This window comes from Scyliorhinus torazame, chromosome 5 (genome assembly GCF_047496885.1).
Source record: "Scyliorhinus torazame isolate Kashiwa2021f chromosome 5, sScyTor2.1, whole genome shotgun sequence".
Taxonomy (NCBI): Eukaryota; Metazoa; Chordata; class Chondrichthyes; order Carcharhiniformes; family Scyliorhinidae; genus Scyliorhinus; species Scyliorhinus torazame.
In genome coordinates this window covers 188,033,382-188,052,259 of record NC_092711.1, presented here as the reverse complement: position 1 = coordinate 188,052,259, position 18,878 = coordinate 188,033,382, and the positions used below count along the sequence as shown (strand labels likewise).

The 18,878-nt window shown below is 48.1% G+C and overlaps 1 protein-coding gene and 1 non-coding gene across 2 annotated transcripts in view; both read left to right on the top strand.

The window, feature by feature from the left end:
- The window catches only part of LOC140420815 (uncharacterized), a 33,500-nt gene extending 17,931 nt beyond the window's left edge, over nucleotides 1–15,569 (top strand). The window contains exon 3 of the mRNA XM_072504868.1: nucleotides 14,513–15,569. Coding sequence (XP_072360969.1) covers nucleotides 14,513–15,421 — 909 coding nt within the window. The 3' untranslated portion in view covers nucleotides 15,422–15,569. The remainder of the gene's footprint in view (nucleotides 1–14,512) is intronic.
- Nucleotides 3,534–3,606, top strand: trnav-aac (transfer RNA valine (anticodon AAC)). The gene has a single exon. It is a non-coding gene; the product is annotated as a tRNA-Val (tRNA).
- Nucleotides 15,570–18,878: the final 3,309 nt, after the last annotated feature.

The window sequence follows — 18,878 nt, the reverse complement described above, 5'->3', positions numbered from 1 at the left end:
TCTTCTCTCCAACGAAAACAACCTCAAGTCCATCAGCCTTTCCTCATAAGATTTTCCCTCCATACCAGGCAACATCCTGGTAAATCTCCTCTGCACCCGCTCCAAAGCCTCCACGTCCTTCCTATAATGCGGTGACCAGAACTGTACGCAATACTCCAAATGCGGCCGTACCAGAGTTCTGTACAGCTGCAACATGACCTCCTGACTCCGGAACTCAATCCCTCTACCAATAAAGGCCAACACTCCATAGGCCTTCTTCACAACCCTATCAACCTAGGTGGCAACTTTCAGGGATCTATGTACATGGACACCTAGATCCCTCTGCTCATCCACACTTTCAAGAACTTTTCCATTAGCCAAATATTCCACATTCCTGTTATTCCTTCCAAAGTGAATCACCTCACACTTCTTTACATTAAACTCCATTTGCCACCTCTCAGCCCAGCTCTGCAGCTTATCTATATCCCTCTGTAACCTGCTACTTCCTTCCACACTATCGACAACACCACCGACTTTAGTATCGTCTGCAAATTTACTCACCCACCCTTCTGCGCCTTCCTCTAGGTCATTGATAAAAATGACAAACAAAGAGAAGCAGCAAACAGCGTTGTGGCAGGAAGCGCAAAAGAGGCTGGTGATGGAAGAGTGGCAATCATGGACACAGGTCTTCCAAAGACACAGAGCAAAGAGAAGAAGAAGCAACAGGCCAGCACATAAACCAGTCTTCACAAAGGCTGGCAAATGATCACAGAGGTGATTCTGTGAGGGAGGCACAATGACCTGTGTGAAAGAGGCAGACATTGGCCAGGCATATCATGTTTATGGACACTCCAGTTAAACTTATTATGTTAAACATATCATGAATGTATAAAGTTAAAAGTTGGTTGAAAACAAATCTTAATGTTCTCTGAGGAAGTGGGATGTGGTGATATCCCTGTGAACAATATCATAGATGGCTGGTGGTGCGACCTCCAACCAGCAGGTGGTGGTACAGACACACCATGGGGTCTCAGGACAGTGGTCATGTGACAAGGCACTCCATATAAGTGGGGCACATCCGGCCATCAGCGGATGGTTGTAAGATGTACAAGAGTACTGTCGCGCTAGGTGCAGTTCCAGAGGAGTACACGCAACTCCATGATAACTTGCTCTGTAACTGATCACTATCTTACCACATGGGAGTCAATAAAGATCCTTGTTTGGACAAGTCAAGTCGTTTGGTAGATTCCTTGCTATATATCGAACACCAAACACAACAAAACCATCCCGGAAACACTCCAGAAATTCCTCCTCTATTGTACTGTGACTAATTTGAGTCACCCAATCTATATGCAGATTAAAGTCACCCATAATCACAGATGTTCCTTTATCGCATGCATCTCTGATTTCCTGTCTAATCATTACCACTGCAGTTTGGTGGTCTATACACTATCCCTACAAATGTTTTTTGCCCCTTGATGTTTCTTCATTCCACCCAGACAGATTCAACATCATCTGTTCTAATATCTTTCCTCAATATTGTATCAATATCTTCTTTAATCAACAATGCAACTCCACCACCTTTTCTTTTCTGTCTGTCCTTCCTAAAAACTGAATGACCCTCAATGTTTAGTTCCCATCCTTGGTCACCTTGGAGCCATGTCTCCGTAATCCCACCTATATCATATCCTTTACATCTATCTGCGCAACTAATTCCTCCATTTTATTTTGAATGCTCCATGTGTTCAGGTACAAAGCCTTTTCACGTTCCTTGTCCCGACTATTTTTTACAGTTTAAAATTTACTATTTATTTTATAAATATATATAAGTACAGGTCCGCAGATCACTGAAAGGGGCAACACATGTGGAGAAGGTAGTCAAGCAAGCATTTGGCATGCTTGCCTTCATTGGCTGGGGCATTGAGTATAGAAATTGGCAAGTCATGTTGCAGCTGTACAGAACCTTAGTTAGGCCACACTTGGTGTATAGTGTTCAATTCTGGTTGCCACACTACTAGAAGGATGTGGAGGCTTTAGAGAGGGTGCAGAAGAAATTTACCAGGATGTTGCCTGGTATGGAGGGCATTAGCTATGAGGAGAGGTTGAATAAACTCGGTTTGTTCTCGCAAGAATGAAGGAGGTTGAGGGGTGACCTGATAGAGGTCTACAAAACTATGTGGGGCATAGACAGAGTGGATAGTCAGAGACTTTTTCCCAGGGTAGAGGGGTCAATTGCTAGGGGGCATAGGTTTAAGGTGCGAGGAGCAAGGTTTAGAGGAGATGTATGAGGTAAGTTTTTTACACAGAGGGTAGTGAGTGCCTAGAACTCGCTGCCGGAGGAGGTGGTGGAAGCAGAGACGATACTGACGTTTAAGGGGCATCTTGACAAATACATGAATAGGATGTGAATAGAGGGATATGGACCCCAGAAATGTAGAAGATTTTAGTTTAGATGGGCAGCATGGTCGGCGCAGGCTTGGAGGGCCGAAGGGCCTGTTCCTGTGCTGTACTTTTCTTTCTTCTTTGTATATAAGAACACCAGAAAACAGCAGAGCCAGTAACATTTATTTCCCATTAACAACTCGGAACTGTGTGACAATGAATGCTGATGGGGAGAAATATCTGGAGGCTCTGTCCCTGGATGGTCTCAAACCACCAACCTTTCAGGTAACAGTTGTTCACGGTGACCAATTGTGCCACAGAGACTCATGCAAAAGAAATTCAGGTGATACCAGGGTATCAGTGAGTTGGAGCTTCAGATTGCCGCTACCAGAATGACAATTGTTCTCTATCAGTTCTAATCTTCCAAAATAAATGGTGAGACATTCATTGTGGATACCTGGAAACAGTCTGATCTCACCCACTGCAGATACATCCATGTCACCAGGAACCAGCTCTCCTACAACCAGTGATGTTTCCCATCGAGCCTTCTGGTGTCTTGTCTGTTACTAAATATTCTGATTGTCCCGAAGCTGATATTTGGTTTGAATTCCTGATGGACAGTAACAAAAATCCTTTCAGACCTGTGTATCTCTTGGTGTCCTCTCCACAGTTTATCTCCACAGATTTTCACAGTAACTTCATTAGTGGTAATGTAAGCCTACTTGTGGCACTAATAAAGATTATTATAATTATTTTCAGTTTTTGTTTCAGATTCCAATATCCGCCGTAATTTGCTTTTATCTCCTTCGCTCCTACCTATCCCTGACCTTCTATTCTGCCCCACTTTCTCCACACACCCTCCCACAATACAATCCGGTACATTTCTATCCCTCTTTTGTTCTGCAGAACAGTCACACTGACTCAAAACATTAATTCATTTTCTCTCTTCACAGATGCAGCCAGACGTGTCGAGTTTATTCAACATTTTGTGTTTTTATTTCAGATATTCAGCAACCGCAATGTTTTGCTTTTATTTGAACTCTTTTGTTAGATCAATTTCTGTACAGCATTCTGAAATATCACAGCCCAATTCTGTTTCAGTTGAACAAGTGCAGCATCAGCACACGGTTTAAGATTCTATACAACCGTCTCTTTCGCAAGTTACATCCAGCGTTTCTGTAGTGTAGTGGTTATCACGTTCGCCTAACACGCGAAAGGTCCCCGGTTCGAAACCGGGCAGAAACATTTGCGCAGGCTTTTAATCTCAGAGAAGGGAAAGATCAATAATTCATCTTTATTGTTGAATATTAACCAAATAAAGTATCGTACACAGTGTTATATTTTCTCTTCTCCTGACTCCCGTTTCTAGCTCTGACGGTTCAGAAAGCTTCTCTCAAACTTGCTGATTGCTGTTGATTTGTGTCAGATTATTAAAGGTTCCTGCAGCGCCACCTCCGTTAATAGCAGGGTGAGGACAGTTTAAATGGTGCCACCCTTTCACTGTGTTTCTGACCGGAAATGATTTCTATTTGCTACACGGTTCAGGATGAGCTGATGAACTGACGGAGCAGGCTCTGGATTTCCAATGGCCCAGCCCAACGTATTTGCTGCTGATCTATTTCAGTCTCAATGCCGGTAACATAGCGCGGTTTTCAATGTGGTCGCGTGTGAATCCTTTTTCAAACTGGGAGATCAAAACAGGGCAGAATACTAAGACGAAGTCTCAGCAAAACCCAATACAACTGCAGTAGGACATCTTTAATCGTGTTCGCAAACCCCTTGCGACAAAGGCCATAAACCATTCATTTTCCTAATTCCTTGCTGCATCTGCATGTTAACCTCCTGCCTTCCTTGTGCAAACCGATATCAGCCTGTTTGGACATCAACGCTGACAACCTTTGAAATCTTTCTCATCCGTTTTAATCTGTTTTACAACCAAGCGGGTAACTTTGCACTTCCTGATATTAAACTCCATGTGCCAACTTGTTGCCCACACCCCTAACCTGTCACTTGTCTTCACAGTCTCTCTGTGCCCTTCCCATAACTGATTTTCCACCTAACTTGATATTATCAGCTAAACATTAATTAAAGACCCCATCAAGAATCGAACTGCCAAGCTCTAGTTCACAAGAACAAGGTTCTAACTACTGAGATAAGGAATTAAAGGCAGCTGCCAATGCACAGCAAGGTGGTCGAAACAGTGGAACGAGGAACTGGATAACGTTCCAGGTGGATGACATTTGATAGACCTGGAAATGTTTGAAATGGTGCAGCCATCTGGGATGGCCACTTTCAGTACATAAAATAGACACTCGCAGAGCCTATAGGGAAATATGGACAATGCAAAGCAACAAGCAGGCACAGAGCCTGAATGTATATTTGGAATGCATTTTGCAGACTGATGGGGAGCTGGTGGTAGGAAGACTTGAGATCCACCGTGGAGAAGACCTTATAATGCGCAATCCTGTTTACCAGGTCGGATATGCGGGGGAGGGGGTACGCGTCCAGCTGCGTAAACCTGTTGATGGTCTGACTGGAGTCGATCACCATCCTATGCTTCTCCCCGGTCTTTACCACCACTACTTGAGCTCTCCAGGGGTTACTGTTACTGGCTTCAATGACCCCTTCCCTCAGTAGCCTTTGGACCTCTGACCTAATAAAGATCCGGTCCTGGGCACTGTAGCGGCTGCTCCTGGTGGCGACGGTTTGCAATCCGGGGTGAGGTGCTCAAACAGGGAAGGCGGGTTGACCTTAAGGGTCGCGAGGCCGCAGACGGTAAGGGAGGGTATAGGGCCACCGAATTTGAAGGTCAGACTTTGAAGGTTACACTGGAAGTCTAAACCCAGGAGTGTAGCCGCGCAGAGGTGGGGAAGGACGTAGAGACGGAAATTTTTGAAGTCCCTTCCCTGGACTGTGTGGTTTGCTACACAAAACCCCTTTATCTCCACTGAGTGGGAACTGGAGGCCAGTGAGATTTTTTGATTAACAGAGTGGATGAGGAGGGAACAGCACCTTACCGTATCGGGGTGTATGTAGCTCTCCGTGCTCCCAGAGTCAATTAGGCAGGACGTCTCGTGGCCGTTGATGAAAACGGTCGTCGTAGCGGTTGTGAGTGTTCGAGGTTGGGATTGATCCAGAGTCACCGAGGCCAATCGCAGTAGTTGAGAATTCTGTTGAGGCAGTGCGTGGTCGGCTGAGCTGGGGTCCTGGGGGCCCATCCAAGATGGCGTCTCCCATTGGTCGCACATGGCCGGGGGTGCACAAAATGGCGGCGCCCATCCCTCAAGCATGGCGTCTGTGGAACAAGATGGCGGCACCCAGGATCCACACGTGGCCCTGGGATCTGGGGGTGGCAGCAACCGCTGGCCACATGGGGCCCGTGGAGAAGTTTGTGGTGGCGATCCGGAGTCGCCGCTAGAGACCGCGGCCACCGCTCGGGCCTGACATACCCCCAAGAAATGGCCATTTGTGCCGCATCCCCTGCAGGTGTGGATGCGCGGGCCGGGCAGCGCTGACGGGGGTGCTTGGCCTGCCCGCAAAAGTAGCAGCGGGGCCCCTCGGGGTTGGCAGGCCGCCTTGCAGCGCAGGCCTGCGGGGGAACGGGGGAAGTCTCTGGGTCGGCCGCTGCGGGGTTCCACACTGCCAAGGTGGCTGCCGCACGGTCGGGAACGTAGGCGCGGGCATTCCTGGAAGCCACGTCCAGGGAGCCTGTAAGGGCCCGTGCCTCCCTAAGACTCAGGGTGTCTTTCTCTAACAGGCGCTGGCGGATTTGAGATGAAAGCATACCTGCCACGAAAGCGTCCCGGACTAAGAGTTCCGTGTGCTCGCTCGCCGAAACTTGCGGGCATCTGCAGCTTCTGCCAGCACCAGAAATGCGCGGTAGAATTCCTCCGACGATTTCCCAGGGGTTTGCCGTCTTGTTGCAAGCAGGTGCCGGGCGTAGACCTGGTTTACCGGGCGAATATAGTGTCCTTTTAGTAGCTCGATTGCTGCATCAAAGTCTTCTGCTTCCTCGATGGGGATAGATCCTCGATAGATCTCCGGGCTCACCCTTGAGTGCAGGACGTGCAGTTTCTGCTCTCCCATGGGTGCGTTTTCTGCCGTCTCAAGATACCCTTTAAAACACGCCAGCCAGTGCTTAAAGATTGCCGCTGAGTTCGCCGCGTGGGGGCTAAGTTGCAGACACTCCAGCTTGATTCGAAGCTCCATCCTTTCTTCTTAAAATCTAGCTTATTAAATTGATGCACGATCAATGACCACTAAAACGAGGTTGTAGAACAACTGAAGGCTTTAATAAGCTAGCTATTTCCCCCAGCAGTTCAGGTACAGAATGAGGGCTGCTGGGACGGCACGGTTTCTCCGCCTATCAGGGCGGAACTATTATGCACTCTAGCCAATGGCAAGCATATAGGTTCTACCAATGGTATTTCAGCCTCTCAGGTACCGTAATACCTATAATACCACACAGATGGAATCAAAACTCTGGGTCGATTTACATATTGATGGTCCATCTTCGAGGAACAAAGGATTAATGCTCAGGTAGCCGATACTGTCTCAGACATTCCGACGCCACTACCCCAACCAAAAGACACAAACAAAGCAAGGCCAATGGCCACTTAGGTCGCCCGGCCATCAAGGCACCCGCCCCTTTATTGGTATAGATCGATGACAATGATCAAGAAGCTGCCCAATTAATTAGGACTAAGTTTAAGGCCCTCCTAAAAGCGCGCAAAGCCCCTCCAAGTATAAGAAGGAACCCCTGCCAAAGGTTTGCTCTCTTGGATTCGGCTCTCAAGCGGAGAGACCCTTACACCAGAAGCAAGCAAGTTCAAGGTCAACGCTCGCTACCAGACGGACGACCTTAACTGTACACCTGTTACATCTTCGAACCCAACAGCCTCAGATCCAAACAACGGCCATTGTTCCTCTGACCTAAGTGGGCACCCAAAGTTAAGTATAGGTGTTAGCAATAGAGATAGTTTAGCTTGTAGTATTATTGTGCATGAGTAAATCATATTGTGTGTAAATAAATACCATTGACTTTGAACTAACTAACTGGTGTATTGGCTCTTTGATCGGTATTCGGGTTGAACCGCTTGTGGCGGTATCAAGAGATACCTGGCGACTCTGAAAGTATACTCATAATTAGGATTAAGAAAGGCGACCTTATTAACCGCCATATTTATAGCAAGTAAACAGAGCAACAATGGAGAGCTGGGGGTTAGAAGATGCCTCACGGATCTGGTGATTGCTCCAATAAAGGTGGCATCGACAAAGACGTTGATTGAAGTACTAGTGAAGTACTCAACCGACATTATACACGAGATACATCGATGACATTTTTTTCCTTTGGACCCACGGCGAAGAATCACTGAAACGACTACACAATGACATTAATAAGTTCCATCCAACCATCAGACTCACCATGGACTACTCTCCAAAATCAGTTGCATTCTTGGACACACTCGTCTCCATCAAGGACGGTCACCTCAGCACTTCGCTTTACCGCAAACCCACGGATAACCTCATGATGCTCCACTTCTCCAGCTTCCACCCTAAACACATTAAAGAAGCCATCCCCTATGGACAAGCGCTCCGTATACACAGGATCTGCTCAGACGAGGAGGAGCGTAACAGACATCTACAGACGTTGAAAGATGCCCTCGTACGAACGGGATATGGCACTCAACTCATCGATCGACAGTTCCAACGCGCCACAGCGAAAAACCGGACCGACCTCCTCAGAAGACAAACATGGGACACAACTGACAGAATACCCTTCGTCGTCCAGTACTTCCCCGGAGCGGAGAAACTACGTCATCTTCTTCACAGCCTTCAACACGTATTGATGACGATGAACATCTTGCCAAGGTCATCCCCACACCCCCACTACTTGCCTTCAAACAACCGCGCAACCTCAAACGAACCATTGTTTGCAGCAAACTACCCAGTCTTCAGAACAGTGACCACGACACCACACAACCCTGTCATGGCAATCTCTGCAAGACGTGCCAGATCATCGACATGGATACCACTATTACACGTGAGAACGCCACCCACCAGGCACGCGGTACATACTCGTGCGACTCGGCCAACGTTGTCTACCTCATACGCTGCAGGAAAGGATGTCCCGAAGCGTGGTACATTGGCGAGACCATGCAGACGCTGCGACAACGAATGAACGGACATCGCGCAACAATCACCAGGCAGGAATGTTCCCTTCCAGTTGGGGAACACTTCAGCAGTCAAGGGCATTCAGCCTCTGATCTCCGGGTAAGCGTTCTCCAAGGCGGCCTTCAGGACCCGCGACAATGCAGAATCGCCGAGCAGAAACTTATAGCCAAGTTCCGCACACATAAGTGCGGCCTCAACCGGGACCTGGGATTCATGTCACATTACATTCATCCCCCACCATCTGGCCTGCGAAATCCTACCAACTGTCCTGGCTTGATACAATTCGCACCTCTTTAACCTGGGGTTACCCCATCTCTGGATCTGTAAAGATTTAATCACCTGCTAATGCTCGCATTCCTAGCATTGTTTGGCATCTTTGAATTTGTCTATATATGCGTTTCTGGAACAGACCTCTGCAGTCACCTGAGGAAGGAGCAGTGCTCCGAAAGCTAGTGACATCGAAACAAACCTGTTGGACTTTAACCTGGTGTTGTAAGACTTCGTACTGTGAAGTACTAGAGCAAGGAAAGAAGTTTTTTTTTTCAATTTTTCAATTTTTTCCCCAAGGGGCAATTTATAATAATAATAATCTTTATTGTCACAAGTAGGTTTACATTAACACTGCAATTAATTTATTGTGAAAAGTCCCTAGTCGCCACATTCTGGCACTGGTTCAGGTACACAAAGGGAGAATTCAGAATGTCCAAATTACCTAACAGCACATCTTTCGAGAATTGGAGGAAACTGGAGTACCCGGAGGAAAGCCACGAAAACACGGGGAGAACGTGTAAACTCTGCACAGACAGTGACCCAAGCCGGGAATCGAACCTGGGACCCTGGCGCTGTGAAGCAACAATGCTAACCACTGTACTGCCATGGTGGCCAATCCACCTACCCTGCACATCTTTGGGTTGTGGGGGTGAGACCCACGCAGACATAGGAAGAATGTACAAACTCCACACAGACAGTGACCCGGGACTAGGATTAAACCCGGGTCCTCATTGCTAACCACTGCGCCACCGTGCTGCCTTAGGCGAGAAGTTGAAGTGGGTGGAGGAGGCACAATCACAACACATCGACCAGCTCACCTCGATGGGTGAGGAGCTGCGGAAGATGGCTTAGGTCAATACGGGGCTCAGAGCTAAGTTAAGGGCCTGGAGAACAGGTCAAGGGGGCAAAATTTAAGAATCAAATGCCCTGCCCGAGGATATGGACAGCCCAAGGCTGACCGAGTACTTTGCGAATATGTTTGTCAAACTGATGGGGGAGGGGCAAGAGCCCTCCCTCTATGAGTTGGACAGGCTCATCGGTCGCTCAGACCAAAGCCTAAAGTGAATGAGCTGCCAAGGGCGGCCATAGTCGGCTTCCACAGCTATCGTGTGAAGGAGAAGGTTTTGAAGTTTGTGCTGTGAAGTGGGAAGCCATTGGTAAACGCATATACCAAAATCTGACGTTGGACCCCTGTCTCGCCATCTGCTGTGCCCTTTTTAGCTCTTTGCGGCTTTCCTCCACGGTGACAACAGAGGTGACAGTAAGCGCCACTGTAGACAGGGCGGGGAGGGGGGGGGGGACAGTTGTAGGATCAGTGTAGCGAGAGGGAGCAGCATTGTCAGCTGCAGTCATCTTGGTGGTTGCAGTGGCAGCGAAGGTAGGGCAGTTTTGCCTAATGTGCACCATCACCTTACAAGTGTGGCACTGCACCCCGTCTGCAGACCAGAAAGTACGAATGGTCGCCCTCTCGTACTGGACCTCAAAGCTCCCTCCCAAAACCTCTTCAAGGGCCGGCGGATAAAACTCTCGAGTCGATGCGCTTTGAGAGGGGAGGGGAGGTGGGCGTCCTTTACGCCGAGCATAAGCGGTGCCACCGTGGACTTAACCTCCCCTGAAAATGGAACCGGGGGAGGAGGTGCTCTGTAGGGAGATAGGGTGAGATATTTGACAGCATAAACCTCTCGGCGGTGGCGTACAGCAGGTCCACCGCCAGGTTGACCCCGCCCACGATGAGCTCCTTTTCAAGAATGAGGTGGCCGCCCGCTCAGTACGGAGAAAAAACACGGCCTTCCCATACATCTGAGAAGCGGCCGAGGGCCGAGGGACATGGCGCGTACGCACGCTCGATGGATATTCTAGGGTGGGTGTAGCACTTGACCCCTGGCTGCTGGGTGGGCAGATGGAACGGTGATGTGGCCACGGGAGTGGTGGAGGCCTTGGAGGCTGCTGCACCCACACAGGTGGCCTGAGGGTGCCACCATCTGGGTGATTGCTGCGCCCACCCTCTGTGTGTCCAAAAATAGGGGGAGGGGAGAGCAAGATGGCAAACATACGCCTCTCCTCACCACCCCAGGGAAACATAAGTGGAGGAGTGAGAAAGAGAAAAAAGCGAGAAAGAACGAGGAAATTCGAGGGTGAGAAGGAGGGGGCACAGAAGAATGGCAACCATGGCTGGCTGGTGCCCGCAAGGAGGGTGTTGGCTGTAGAAAAATAAATCCTGGGTGGGAGGGGGCGAGGAAATGACCTTCAGCCCAGGAGTGGCCCAACAAAAGCGCAGTCCGTCCTCTCCCACCAGGCACACTCTCCTCCTGTCCCCTGTATACCCCTCTTTTGCAGCTGGAGCATTAAGCTGTACTTCCCGCTGCGTCCCACCCCCACCCCCTTTTCCAGGCAGGCAGTCAGACAGGCAAGGGGTGAGACTTTTCCTCCCACAGGCAGGCAAGCCAGCAGCAAATGGACAACAAGGTGAGTCGAGACGACCTTCTTTCCTCCCTTCAGTCCAACCCTCCTTCCTTGCTGCCTTCTCCACAGTCAGGCAGGCAGGTAAGCAGTGAATACAGGAAAACACACTGAAATAGGCAGCAGACTTCCAGTAGAGCAGCAGAACCTTGAACCAAGCTCAATGTCTGAAAAACAGGACGAGGATGCTCTGAAATTGATGCCCAGTGCTCTAATTCCCAAACAGAAAATGCTGCCAATAATCAACAAGTCAGGCTGAGTCTGTGGCCGCTCTCACCCTTTGAATCGTCACAACGCCCAGCTGATTGACGGCAGTTTGGGACCAATAGGAATAGAAGGCGGGGCTGGGTGACCGAGAAGGCGTGGTTGATCCTCCAACCAATCGGAGTAAAGTGGGGCGGGACCAGGTGGGAGTGGAGCATGCGCGTTCTGCCTAATGGCGATGGTGAGACGTTTCTTTGTTCGATCTGGAGTCGGTACATGGTAAAAATTTTGCGAACAGGCTTCGGAAACATGTGTAACCGTGAACCCTAAGGAGATATGAGGGCAGGTGACCAAAAGCTTAGTACAAGAGGGAGGTTTTTAGGAGAATCTTAAAGGAGGAAAGTGAGGTGGAGAGGTTTAAGGAGGAAATTCCAGTGTTTGTGGCCCAGGTAAATGAAAGAATGGTCACCAATGGGGGAGCGATTAAAATCAGGATTGTTCGAGAGGCCGGAATTAGATGAGTGTGAGTGTAGAGATCTTGAATGTGTGTTTGGAGGAGATCACAATCAGGGAGGATTCCAGATCATTTATAGGTCAGTGAGCACAGGGGTGATGGTTGAACAAGATTTGGTGTGAATAAACACGACCAGCAGAGTTTTGGATGACCTCAAGATTACAGGGAGGTTGAATGTGGGAGGTCGGCTGGGAGTGGGTTAGGGTAGTTAAACCTAAAGGTAACAAAGGAATCGTAGAATTTACAGCGCAGAAGGAGGCCACTCGATGGAGTCTGCCCCAGTCCTTGGAACGAGCACCCTACTTCAGCCCTCCGAAAGAGCACCCTACTTAAGATGCGAGTTTCACCAGTTGATGAGCTGAGACTGGGGCGGGCAATGTTACTGAAGTGGAAATGAGCAGTCTTGGTGATGAATTGGATATGTGGGAGGAAGCTCATTTTATGGTCAAATATGACACCAACGTTTCAAATGCTCTGGTTCAGCCTCAGACGTTTTTCAGGAGAGTTTGGATGTTGACGTCTAGGGATTCCAGTCTTCCCAATATTTGAATGCAATTTCTGCATATTCAGGAGTCAAGATGGTGGGTGACTTTTAAAAAAAAATTAGAGTACTCAATTAATTTTTCCCAATCAAGGGGCAATTTAGCATGGCCAATCCACCTAACCTGCACATCTTTGGGTTGTGGCGGTGAAACCCACGCAAACATGAGAATGTGCAAACTCCACATGGACAATGACCACGTCCAGTTCCCTTCTGTCGGAGAGAGCGCCACATTCAACAGCCGCCGCACATTCGACGACAGCTGCCTGCCCTTTACGAACCCTGTCTGATCCTCCCCTACCACCTTCAGAAGGCACTTCTCCAACCTCACCGCCACGAAGGGCGGCACGGTGGCAGAGTGGTTAGCACTGCTGTCACAAGCTCCAGGGACCGGGGTTCAATTCCAGCCTCGGATGACTGCCTATGTGGAGTTTGCACTTTCTCCCCGCGCCTGCGTGCCTTTCCTCCGGGTGTTCTGGTTTCCTCGCACAGTCCAAAGAAGTGCAGGTTAAGTGGATTGGTCATGCTAAAGTGACTCTTAGTGTCCAAAATGTTAGGTGTTGTTACTAGGTTACCGGGATAGGGTGCCAATGTGGGCTTAAGTAGGGTGCTCTTTCTAAGGGCTGCTACAGAATGGCCTCTTTCTGCATTGTAGATTCTATGATTCTCTCTCCAATATCTTTGCATCCATGTTCGGTAGAGAAATGGGATGTATGACCCACACTCCACCGGATCTTTTTCCTTTTTAAGTGATACTGAGATGGATGCCTGCCTCATCGTCTCTTGCAATACTCCCCTAACCATTGCATCCTCAAACATTTCTACCATCAGCAGTGCCATCCTATCCTTGAATCTTTTAATAAATTCCACAGGGAACCCATCCGGCCCCAGTTCCGTACCTGATTGCATCTTCCCTATTGCTGCATGCACTTCTTCCACCCCCGCCGTTCTGTACTATCCCGCCCTCCTCCAGACACTCCACTCGCTCCAGAAATTCCTTCATCACCGGCGGCTCCAACTTATACAAGTCCCGAGAAAAGTCTTCAAACTCCTTATTCACCTGCTCCGGCACCACCACCACCATACCCTTCCCATCGCTTCGCACAATCTCCCTCGCTGCCAGCGGAGTTGGCCCGCCAGCAAATAACTGGCCTTCTCACCATACTCACAGACAACCCTGTAGAAGCCAGGTATTTCGAATACAACTAGTATAGGTAAAAGATAGCTGTTTAAGCATAAATATTAAGCCCCAGTTTTAAATACCCATTTATACAGCATAATTCACTTTTACTGAGGTCCGTTGTTCTGGCAAATGCATATTTTCAAAGTCAGTGTGACATTAAAACAGCACAGTTGCAAGACAATTTGACACTGCTTGTGCTAATTGTCAAGGACAAGGACTGAATACCATAGCAACATGAAGGCACCATTGTTCACAATGCAGATAACAGCTAAATCAGCAGAAGACCAATTTTTGTTGGTCAGAATATCACATTCCATAATATGAAGACATGAAACAATTAAAAGCTGATGTTGCACATTGAAGATGGACGGCTTGCCATCAAATCAAATGTGTTTGAGTCTAACCCAAACCAATTAGGATTATATTGGGGTGTGATTAGATGACTTAAGACAGACATGAAAATGTATAACTGAAAACCCCCCTCTCCCGCCTGAGCTGCGGGACCACCTTCCCAGTGTATCTTGGTGTTTTTAAGGGGTTCTCTCTCACTCCCTTTTCTGTTTTAAATTAGTTTCACAGGTTATCGGAAGGGGAGAATTTGCAGTTGAGAAACTGAAGCCAAACATCACCGCCGGGTCAGACAGAGTCGCTCAATTTATCGTAATCTGAATATCATTGGATTTTGAACATGGAAGGAAAAAGCACCGTTCACAATGTGGATAAACCGTACACGTGTTCTGTGTGTGGACGAGGCTTCAGTCTATCATTTGGCCTGTCAGAACATAAATGCAGTCTCAACGGGGAGAAGCTGCTGAAGTCTGCAGATTGTGGGAAGGAATTCAATTCCCCAACTCACCTTGAAAGAAACAGGCGCAGCCACACCGGAGAGAGGCTGTTCACCTGCTCCGAGTGTGGGAAGGGATTCACTCAGTCATCCAGCCTATGGAGACACCGGCGAGTACACACCGACGTGAGAGCTTTCGAATGCCCAGACTGTGGAAAGTGTTTTAAAAGTTCCAGGGACTTGATACACCATCAGCGTGTTCACACTGATGAGAGACCATTCAGGTGCTCTCACTGTGGCACTGAGTTCAAGACATCATCTAATCTCACTAAACATAAGCACATTCACACTGGAGAGAGACCATTCACCTGCTCCAAGTGTGGGAAGGGATTCAGAGACTCATCCACTCTGCTCAGACACCATCAACGTGTCCACACTGATGAGAGACCTTTTAAATGTCCAGACTGTAGAAAGTGCTTTAAAAGTTCCGGGGAACTGATGTCCCATCAACGTATTCACACTGATGAGAGGCCGTTCAGTTGCTCTCATTGTGGAACCGGGTTCAGGGAATCATCTCACCTCACTCGGCACCAGCGAGTTCACACTGGGGAGAGGCCATTCACCTGCTCCAGATGTGGGAAGGGATTCACTGAGTCATCCAGTCTGCTGAAACATCAAAGAGTTCACACTGATGAGAGACCTTTTAAATGTTCAGCATGCGAAAAGTGTTTTAAAAGTTCTGGGGAAGTGATGCGGCATCAACATATTCACACCGACGAGAAACCTTTCAGGTGCTCTCACTGTGGGACTGGGTTCAAGACATCATCTAATCTCACTCGGCACCAGCGAATTCACACTCGGGAGAGGCCGTACCCCTTCTCAGAGTTTGGGAAGGGATTCACTCAGTCATCTGACGAACTGACATACTAGCGAAATCATGAATAACAATGATTGGCGTTCGCTGTTAATCAAATCCAGAATGAATATTGTTCATTGGAGTCTCTTTCAGCTGCTGTTAATAAACTCCAGGTGTTGCTATTCAAGACAAAATTCAAATAAATCAGCTTGGTGTTAAGTACACTCTGCGTCGCGTCTTTTTCATATCTGTGACACAACTTAACAAAGGCAGAAATTAAGAGCAGGAGTAGCCCATTTGGCCCTTCGACCTGCTCTGCCATTCATCATCCAACTCAGTTACCTGTTCCCACTCCCCCCGCCCCCCACATCCTTTGATCCCTTTAGCCCAAGAGCTATATCAAACATCTTGAAAACATACAATGTTTTGGCCTCAACTGCTTTCTTTTGTAGCAAATTCCACAGGCTCACTGCTCTGTGTGAAGAAATGTGTACTCATCCTGACGAATGTGATATAAAATAGTTAGTTTAAATATATTAGTTACAGTAATGTTGATGTAGGCCGGTCTAATTCTAGTGAGTTCACAGACAAAGGATTTCAGAAAGCATGGCAAGAGAGAGGGGTGTCTGGTAGAGGAGGAGAAAAGGATGCTGGGTAACAAGAGGCCAGGGTTAAGGAATGAGAAGTGAGCCAATTAGGATGTATAGCCCGGTCAGGAGGGGTAAAGGATGACCTATGGGAATGGTGTATGTGAAACTTGATGCCATTTGAATGTATTTGTAGAGATTCCTTTGTCTCCAGTAGCACTCGATTCAGAAGACCCTGGAGGCAGCTTGTGTTCTGTGTTTTTGTGAAGCGAGTCAGACTTGCAAATTGGTTAAAAATAAATAATACTATGCCTACAAATCCATCTCGAGTTTTATTGAGACCAGACTGACGGGTAAAGAATTCCAACATTTGTCATTTGGTGCCGAAACCCGGGAGCCCTCGGGGCAATAACCAAGGAATTGTCTCCCAGTCCTAAATTGTTTCCCCCTCTTGGACTATGATCCCTGGTTCTGGAAACCCCTACCATTACAAAATTGACGAACATGAAATTGACAGTTGAGGTGAAATAACCCCACAAGCTGCTCAACCTCCGGGTATAAGAAGAAACCCCCAAGAGAGAATCGCTCTCTTGGACTTGGTTCCCAAAGCGGAGAGACCCGTCCACCAGCTGCACCAGAAGCAAGTAAGTCCAAGGTCAACGCTCGCTACCAGACAGACGACCTTAGCTGTTCTCCTGTATACCTTCGAACCCAACAGCCTCAGATCCGAACAACGGTCATTGTTCCTCTGGCTGAGTGGGCACCCGAAGCTAAGTATAGGCGTTACGTTAGAGATAGTTTAGTTTGTAGTACTTTGTGCATGAGTAGATATTACTGTGTGTAAATAAATAGTATTGACTTTGAACTAACTAACTGGTGTATTGGCTCTTTGATCAGTATTTGGGTTTGAACCTTGTGGCGGTATCGAAAGATATCTGGCGACTCTAAAGCAAACATAATTCGGATTAAGGAAGGCGACCATATTGACTGCCATATTCACAACCAGAGAAACCGAGCAACATTACTGGCGACATCTGACGGGATTCGACTAAGAAGTGGCCTAGTCACTCCGTGAGAACCCAAATTTGAATTAGAATCCAATTGGAAACAGAAAAACCACAAGTGTAAGACCAATACTGATCAAACCATCAAGTTTCGGAAGTGTGTTATTTGCATGCGAACTAACAGGGATATAAGGTAAACCTGAGAGATTTTGTTGCGTAAAACTGTTGGGAGTTTTGTAGGCCGGAAATTAGCGTAAGCCGTACCCGTGTTTACATCACCACTTTATCACCCCCTGTTCCAAATTCGGTAGAGACCCCAGAGATAGCGATAGAAATGGCAATGAAGGCAATGGAACGCCTTATGAACCCCCAAGAATTTGAAGTTGCAGCGACCAGTAGAGTAGGACAGTGTCCCGTATGGGAAGAGGAGATTAGAAAATATCTCAAAGGGAAAGGATGGCCCCTTTGGAGCGAATTTTGTGCTAATGATGAAACAGGTCCCAGAAGTATAGGGCATACTTGGTGGGAGAACCTGACAGAGATCCATAGGAAGAGCTTAGGGAAAGCTCGCAAGCCGATGGCAATCGTGCCTGCTTGGCACAATTGCGAGGCACAGAGGAGGTCGTGAGGACGCTCCGTAGAGAGATTGAGGAAAGACAAGAATAGCGAAGGAGACGTGAATTAATATGAGAAAGAGAACAGGGAACTGAGAGAGCAGTTAGCAGCGAATGACAAGGCGATGGCTGATGCCAAGAGGGCACACCAATCTTGTCTCGCCCATTTGAGCAGCTTTCAGTCGCAATACGACAAAGCCTACCAAGACACGCAACGCGCGGTGTTGGTGAGAGAGGAAACAGAACACCCAAGTTGAGCAGTTACAGAAACAGTGTAACGATTTAAAAGCAGCCCTACGAGCACTCCACACTTCTGCGACGAAACAAAGGCAGAGCTCGGTAGATCACACAAAATGCCGGAAGCAAATTGCAGAACTGCAATCTCTGCTTTCTATCCAAAATGGGTTCCAGGACATGTTTGGACCCCAATTAGACCAAGAAAATGGCCCCGATTGGCAGGCATTAAACGAGACTGCCCACAGATATGTACATGGCACATGTACACAGGACAAACCACAAAAGAGAAAAGCACCCCAACTCCCGACTACACAGGCAGAACACAATCCTATGAACCCTCTCACCACACAGCGCAGGGCCACAACAGAAGGAGATCCAGATTTCTTATAACCACCCCATTAACCGTCACTCAGTTAAGGGACGCGTGCGACAAGATGACACCGTTCCTACCCACATCGGACCCCCACCATTACTTTGCAAGAGTAAAACAACAGGCGACCATGTACGGCCTGGATGAAAAAGAGCAAGTGAAGCTCACAGTTTTAAACCTCGACCCCTCAGTCGTGGCAGCCCTTCCCGACCCACAAAATGTAGGAGGAGGCACCCTCCAAGAAATGCACACAGCGATCCTCGATGCGATCGGCTATAACAAAGGAGACCTCGCAGAAGGCCTAAACAAGTGGAGGCAGAAAAAGACTGAGCACACCACAGCGTTTGCTGGACGTTTGTGGATACATTTTACAGCGGTGTTTGGAGAGTCAGCCCGCGCCCATTTGACCCCAGATAATATGGCCAAATGGACTCGCATCCTAGTCTCTCATGCAACAGAGGCAGGACAGAGAGCTTGCGCAAATTATGACCCCTCAGACGAGGCCCACAACGAGAAATGGGTTTTAAAGAGATTGTCCCGCGCTTGGGAACAGTCCGTTCAAGGTAAAACAGCTTATGGTAGAGCAGGCAGATGCGAACATGCATCTGTTAGGACGCACCAGAACCCCGCATGGTTAAATGAGGGAAGAAATAGCCCAAATCAAACCAAATCCCAAGAGCGTTATAATTGTGGCCAATTAGGACACTACGCACAAGAGT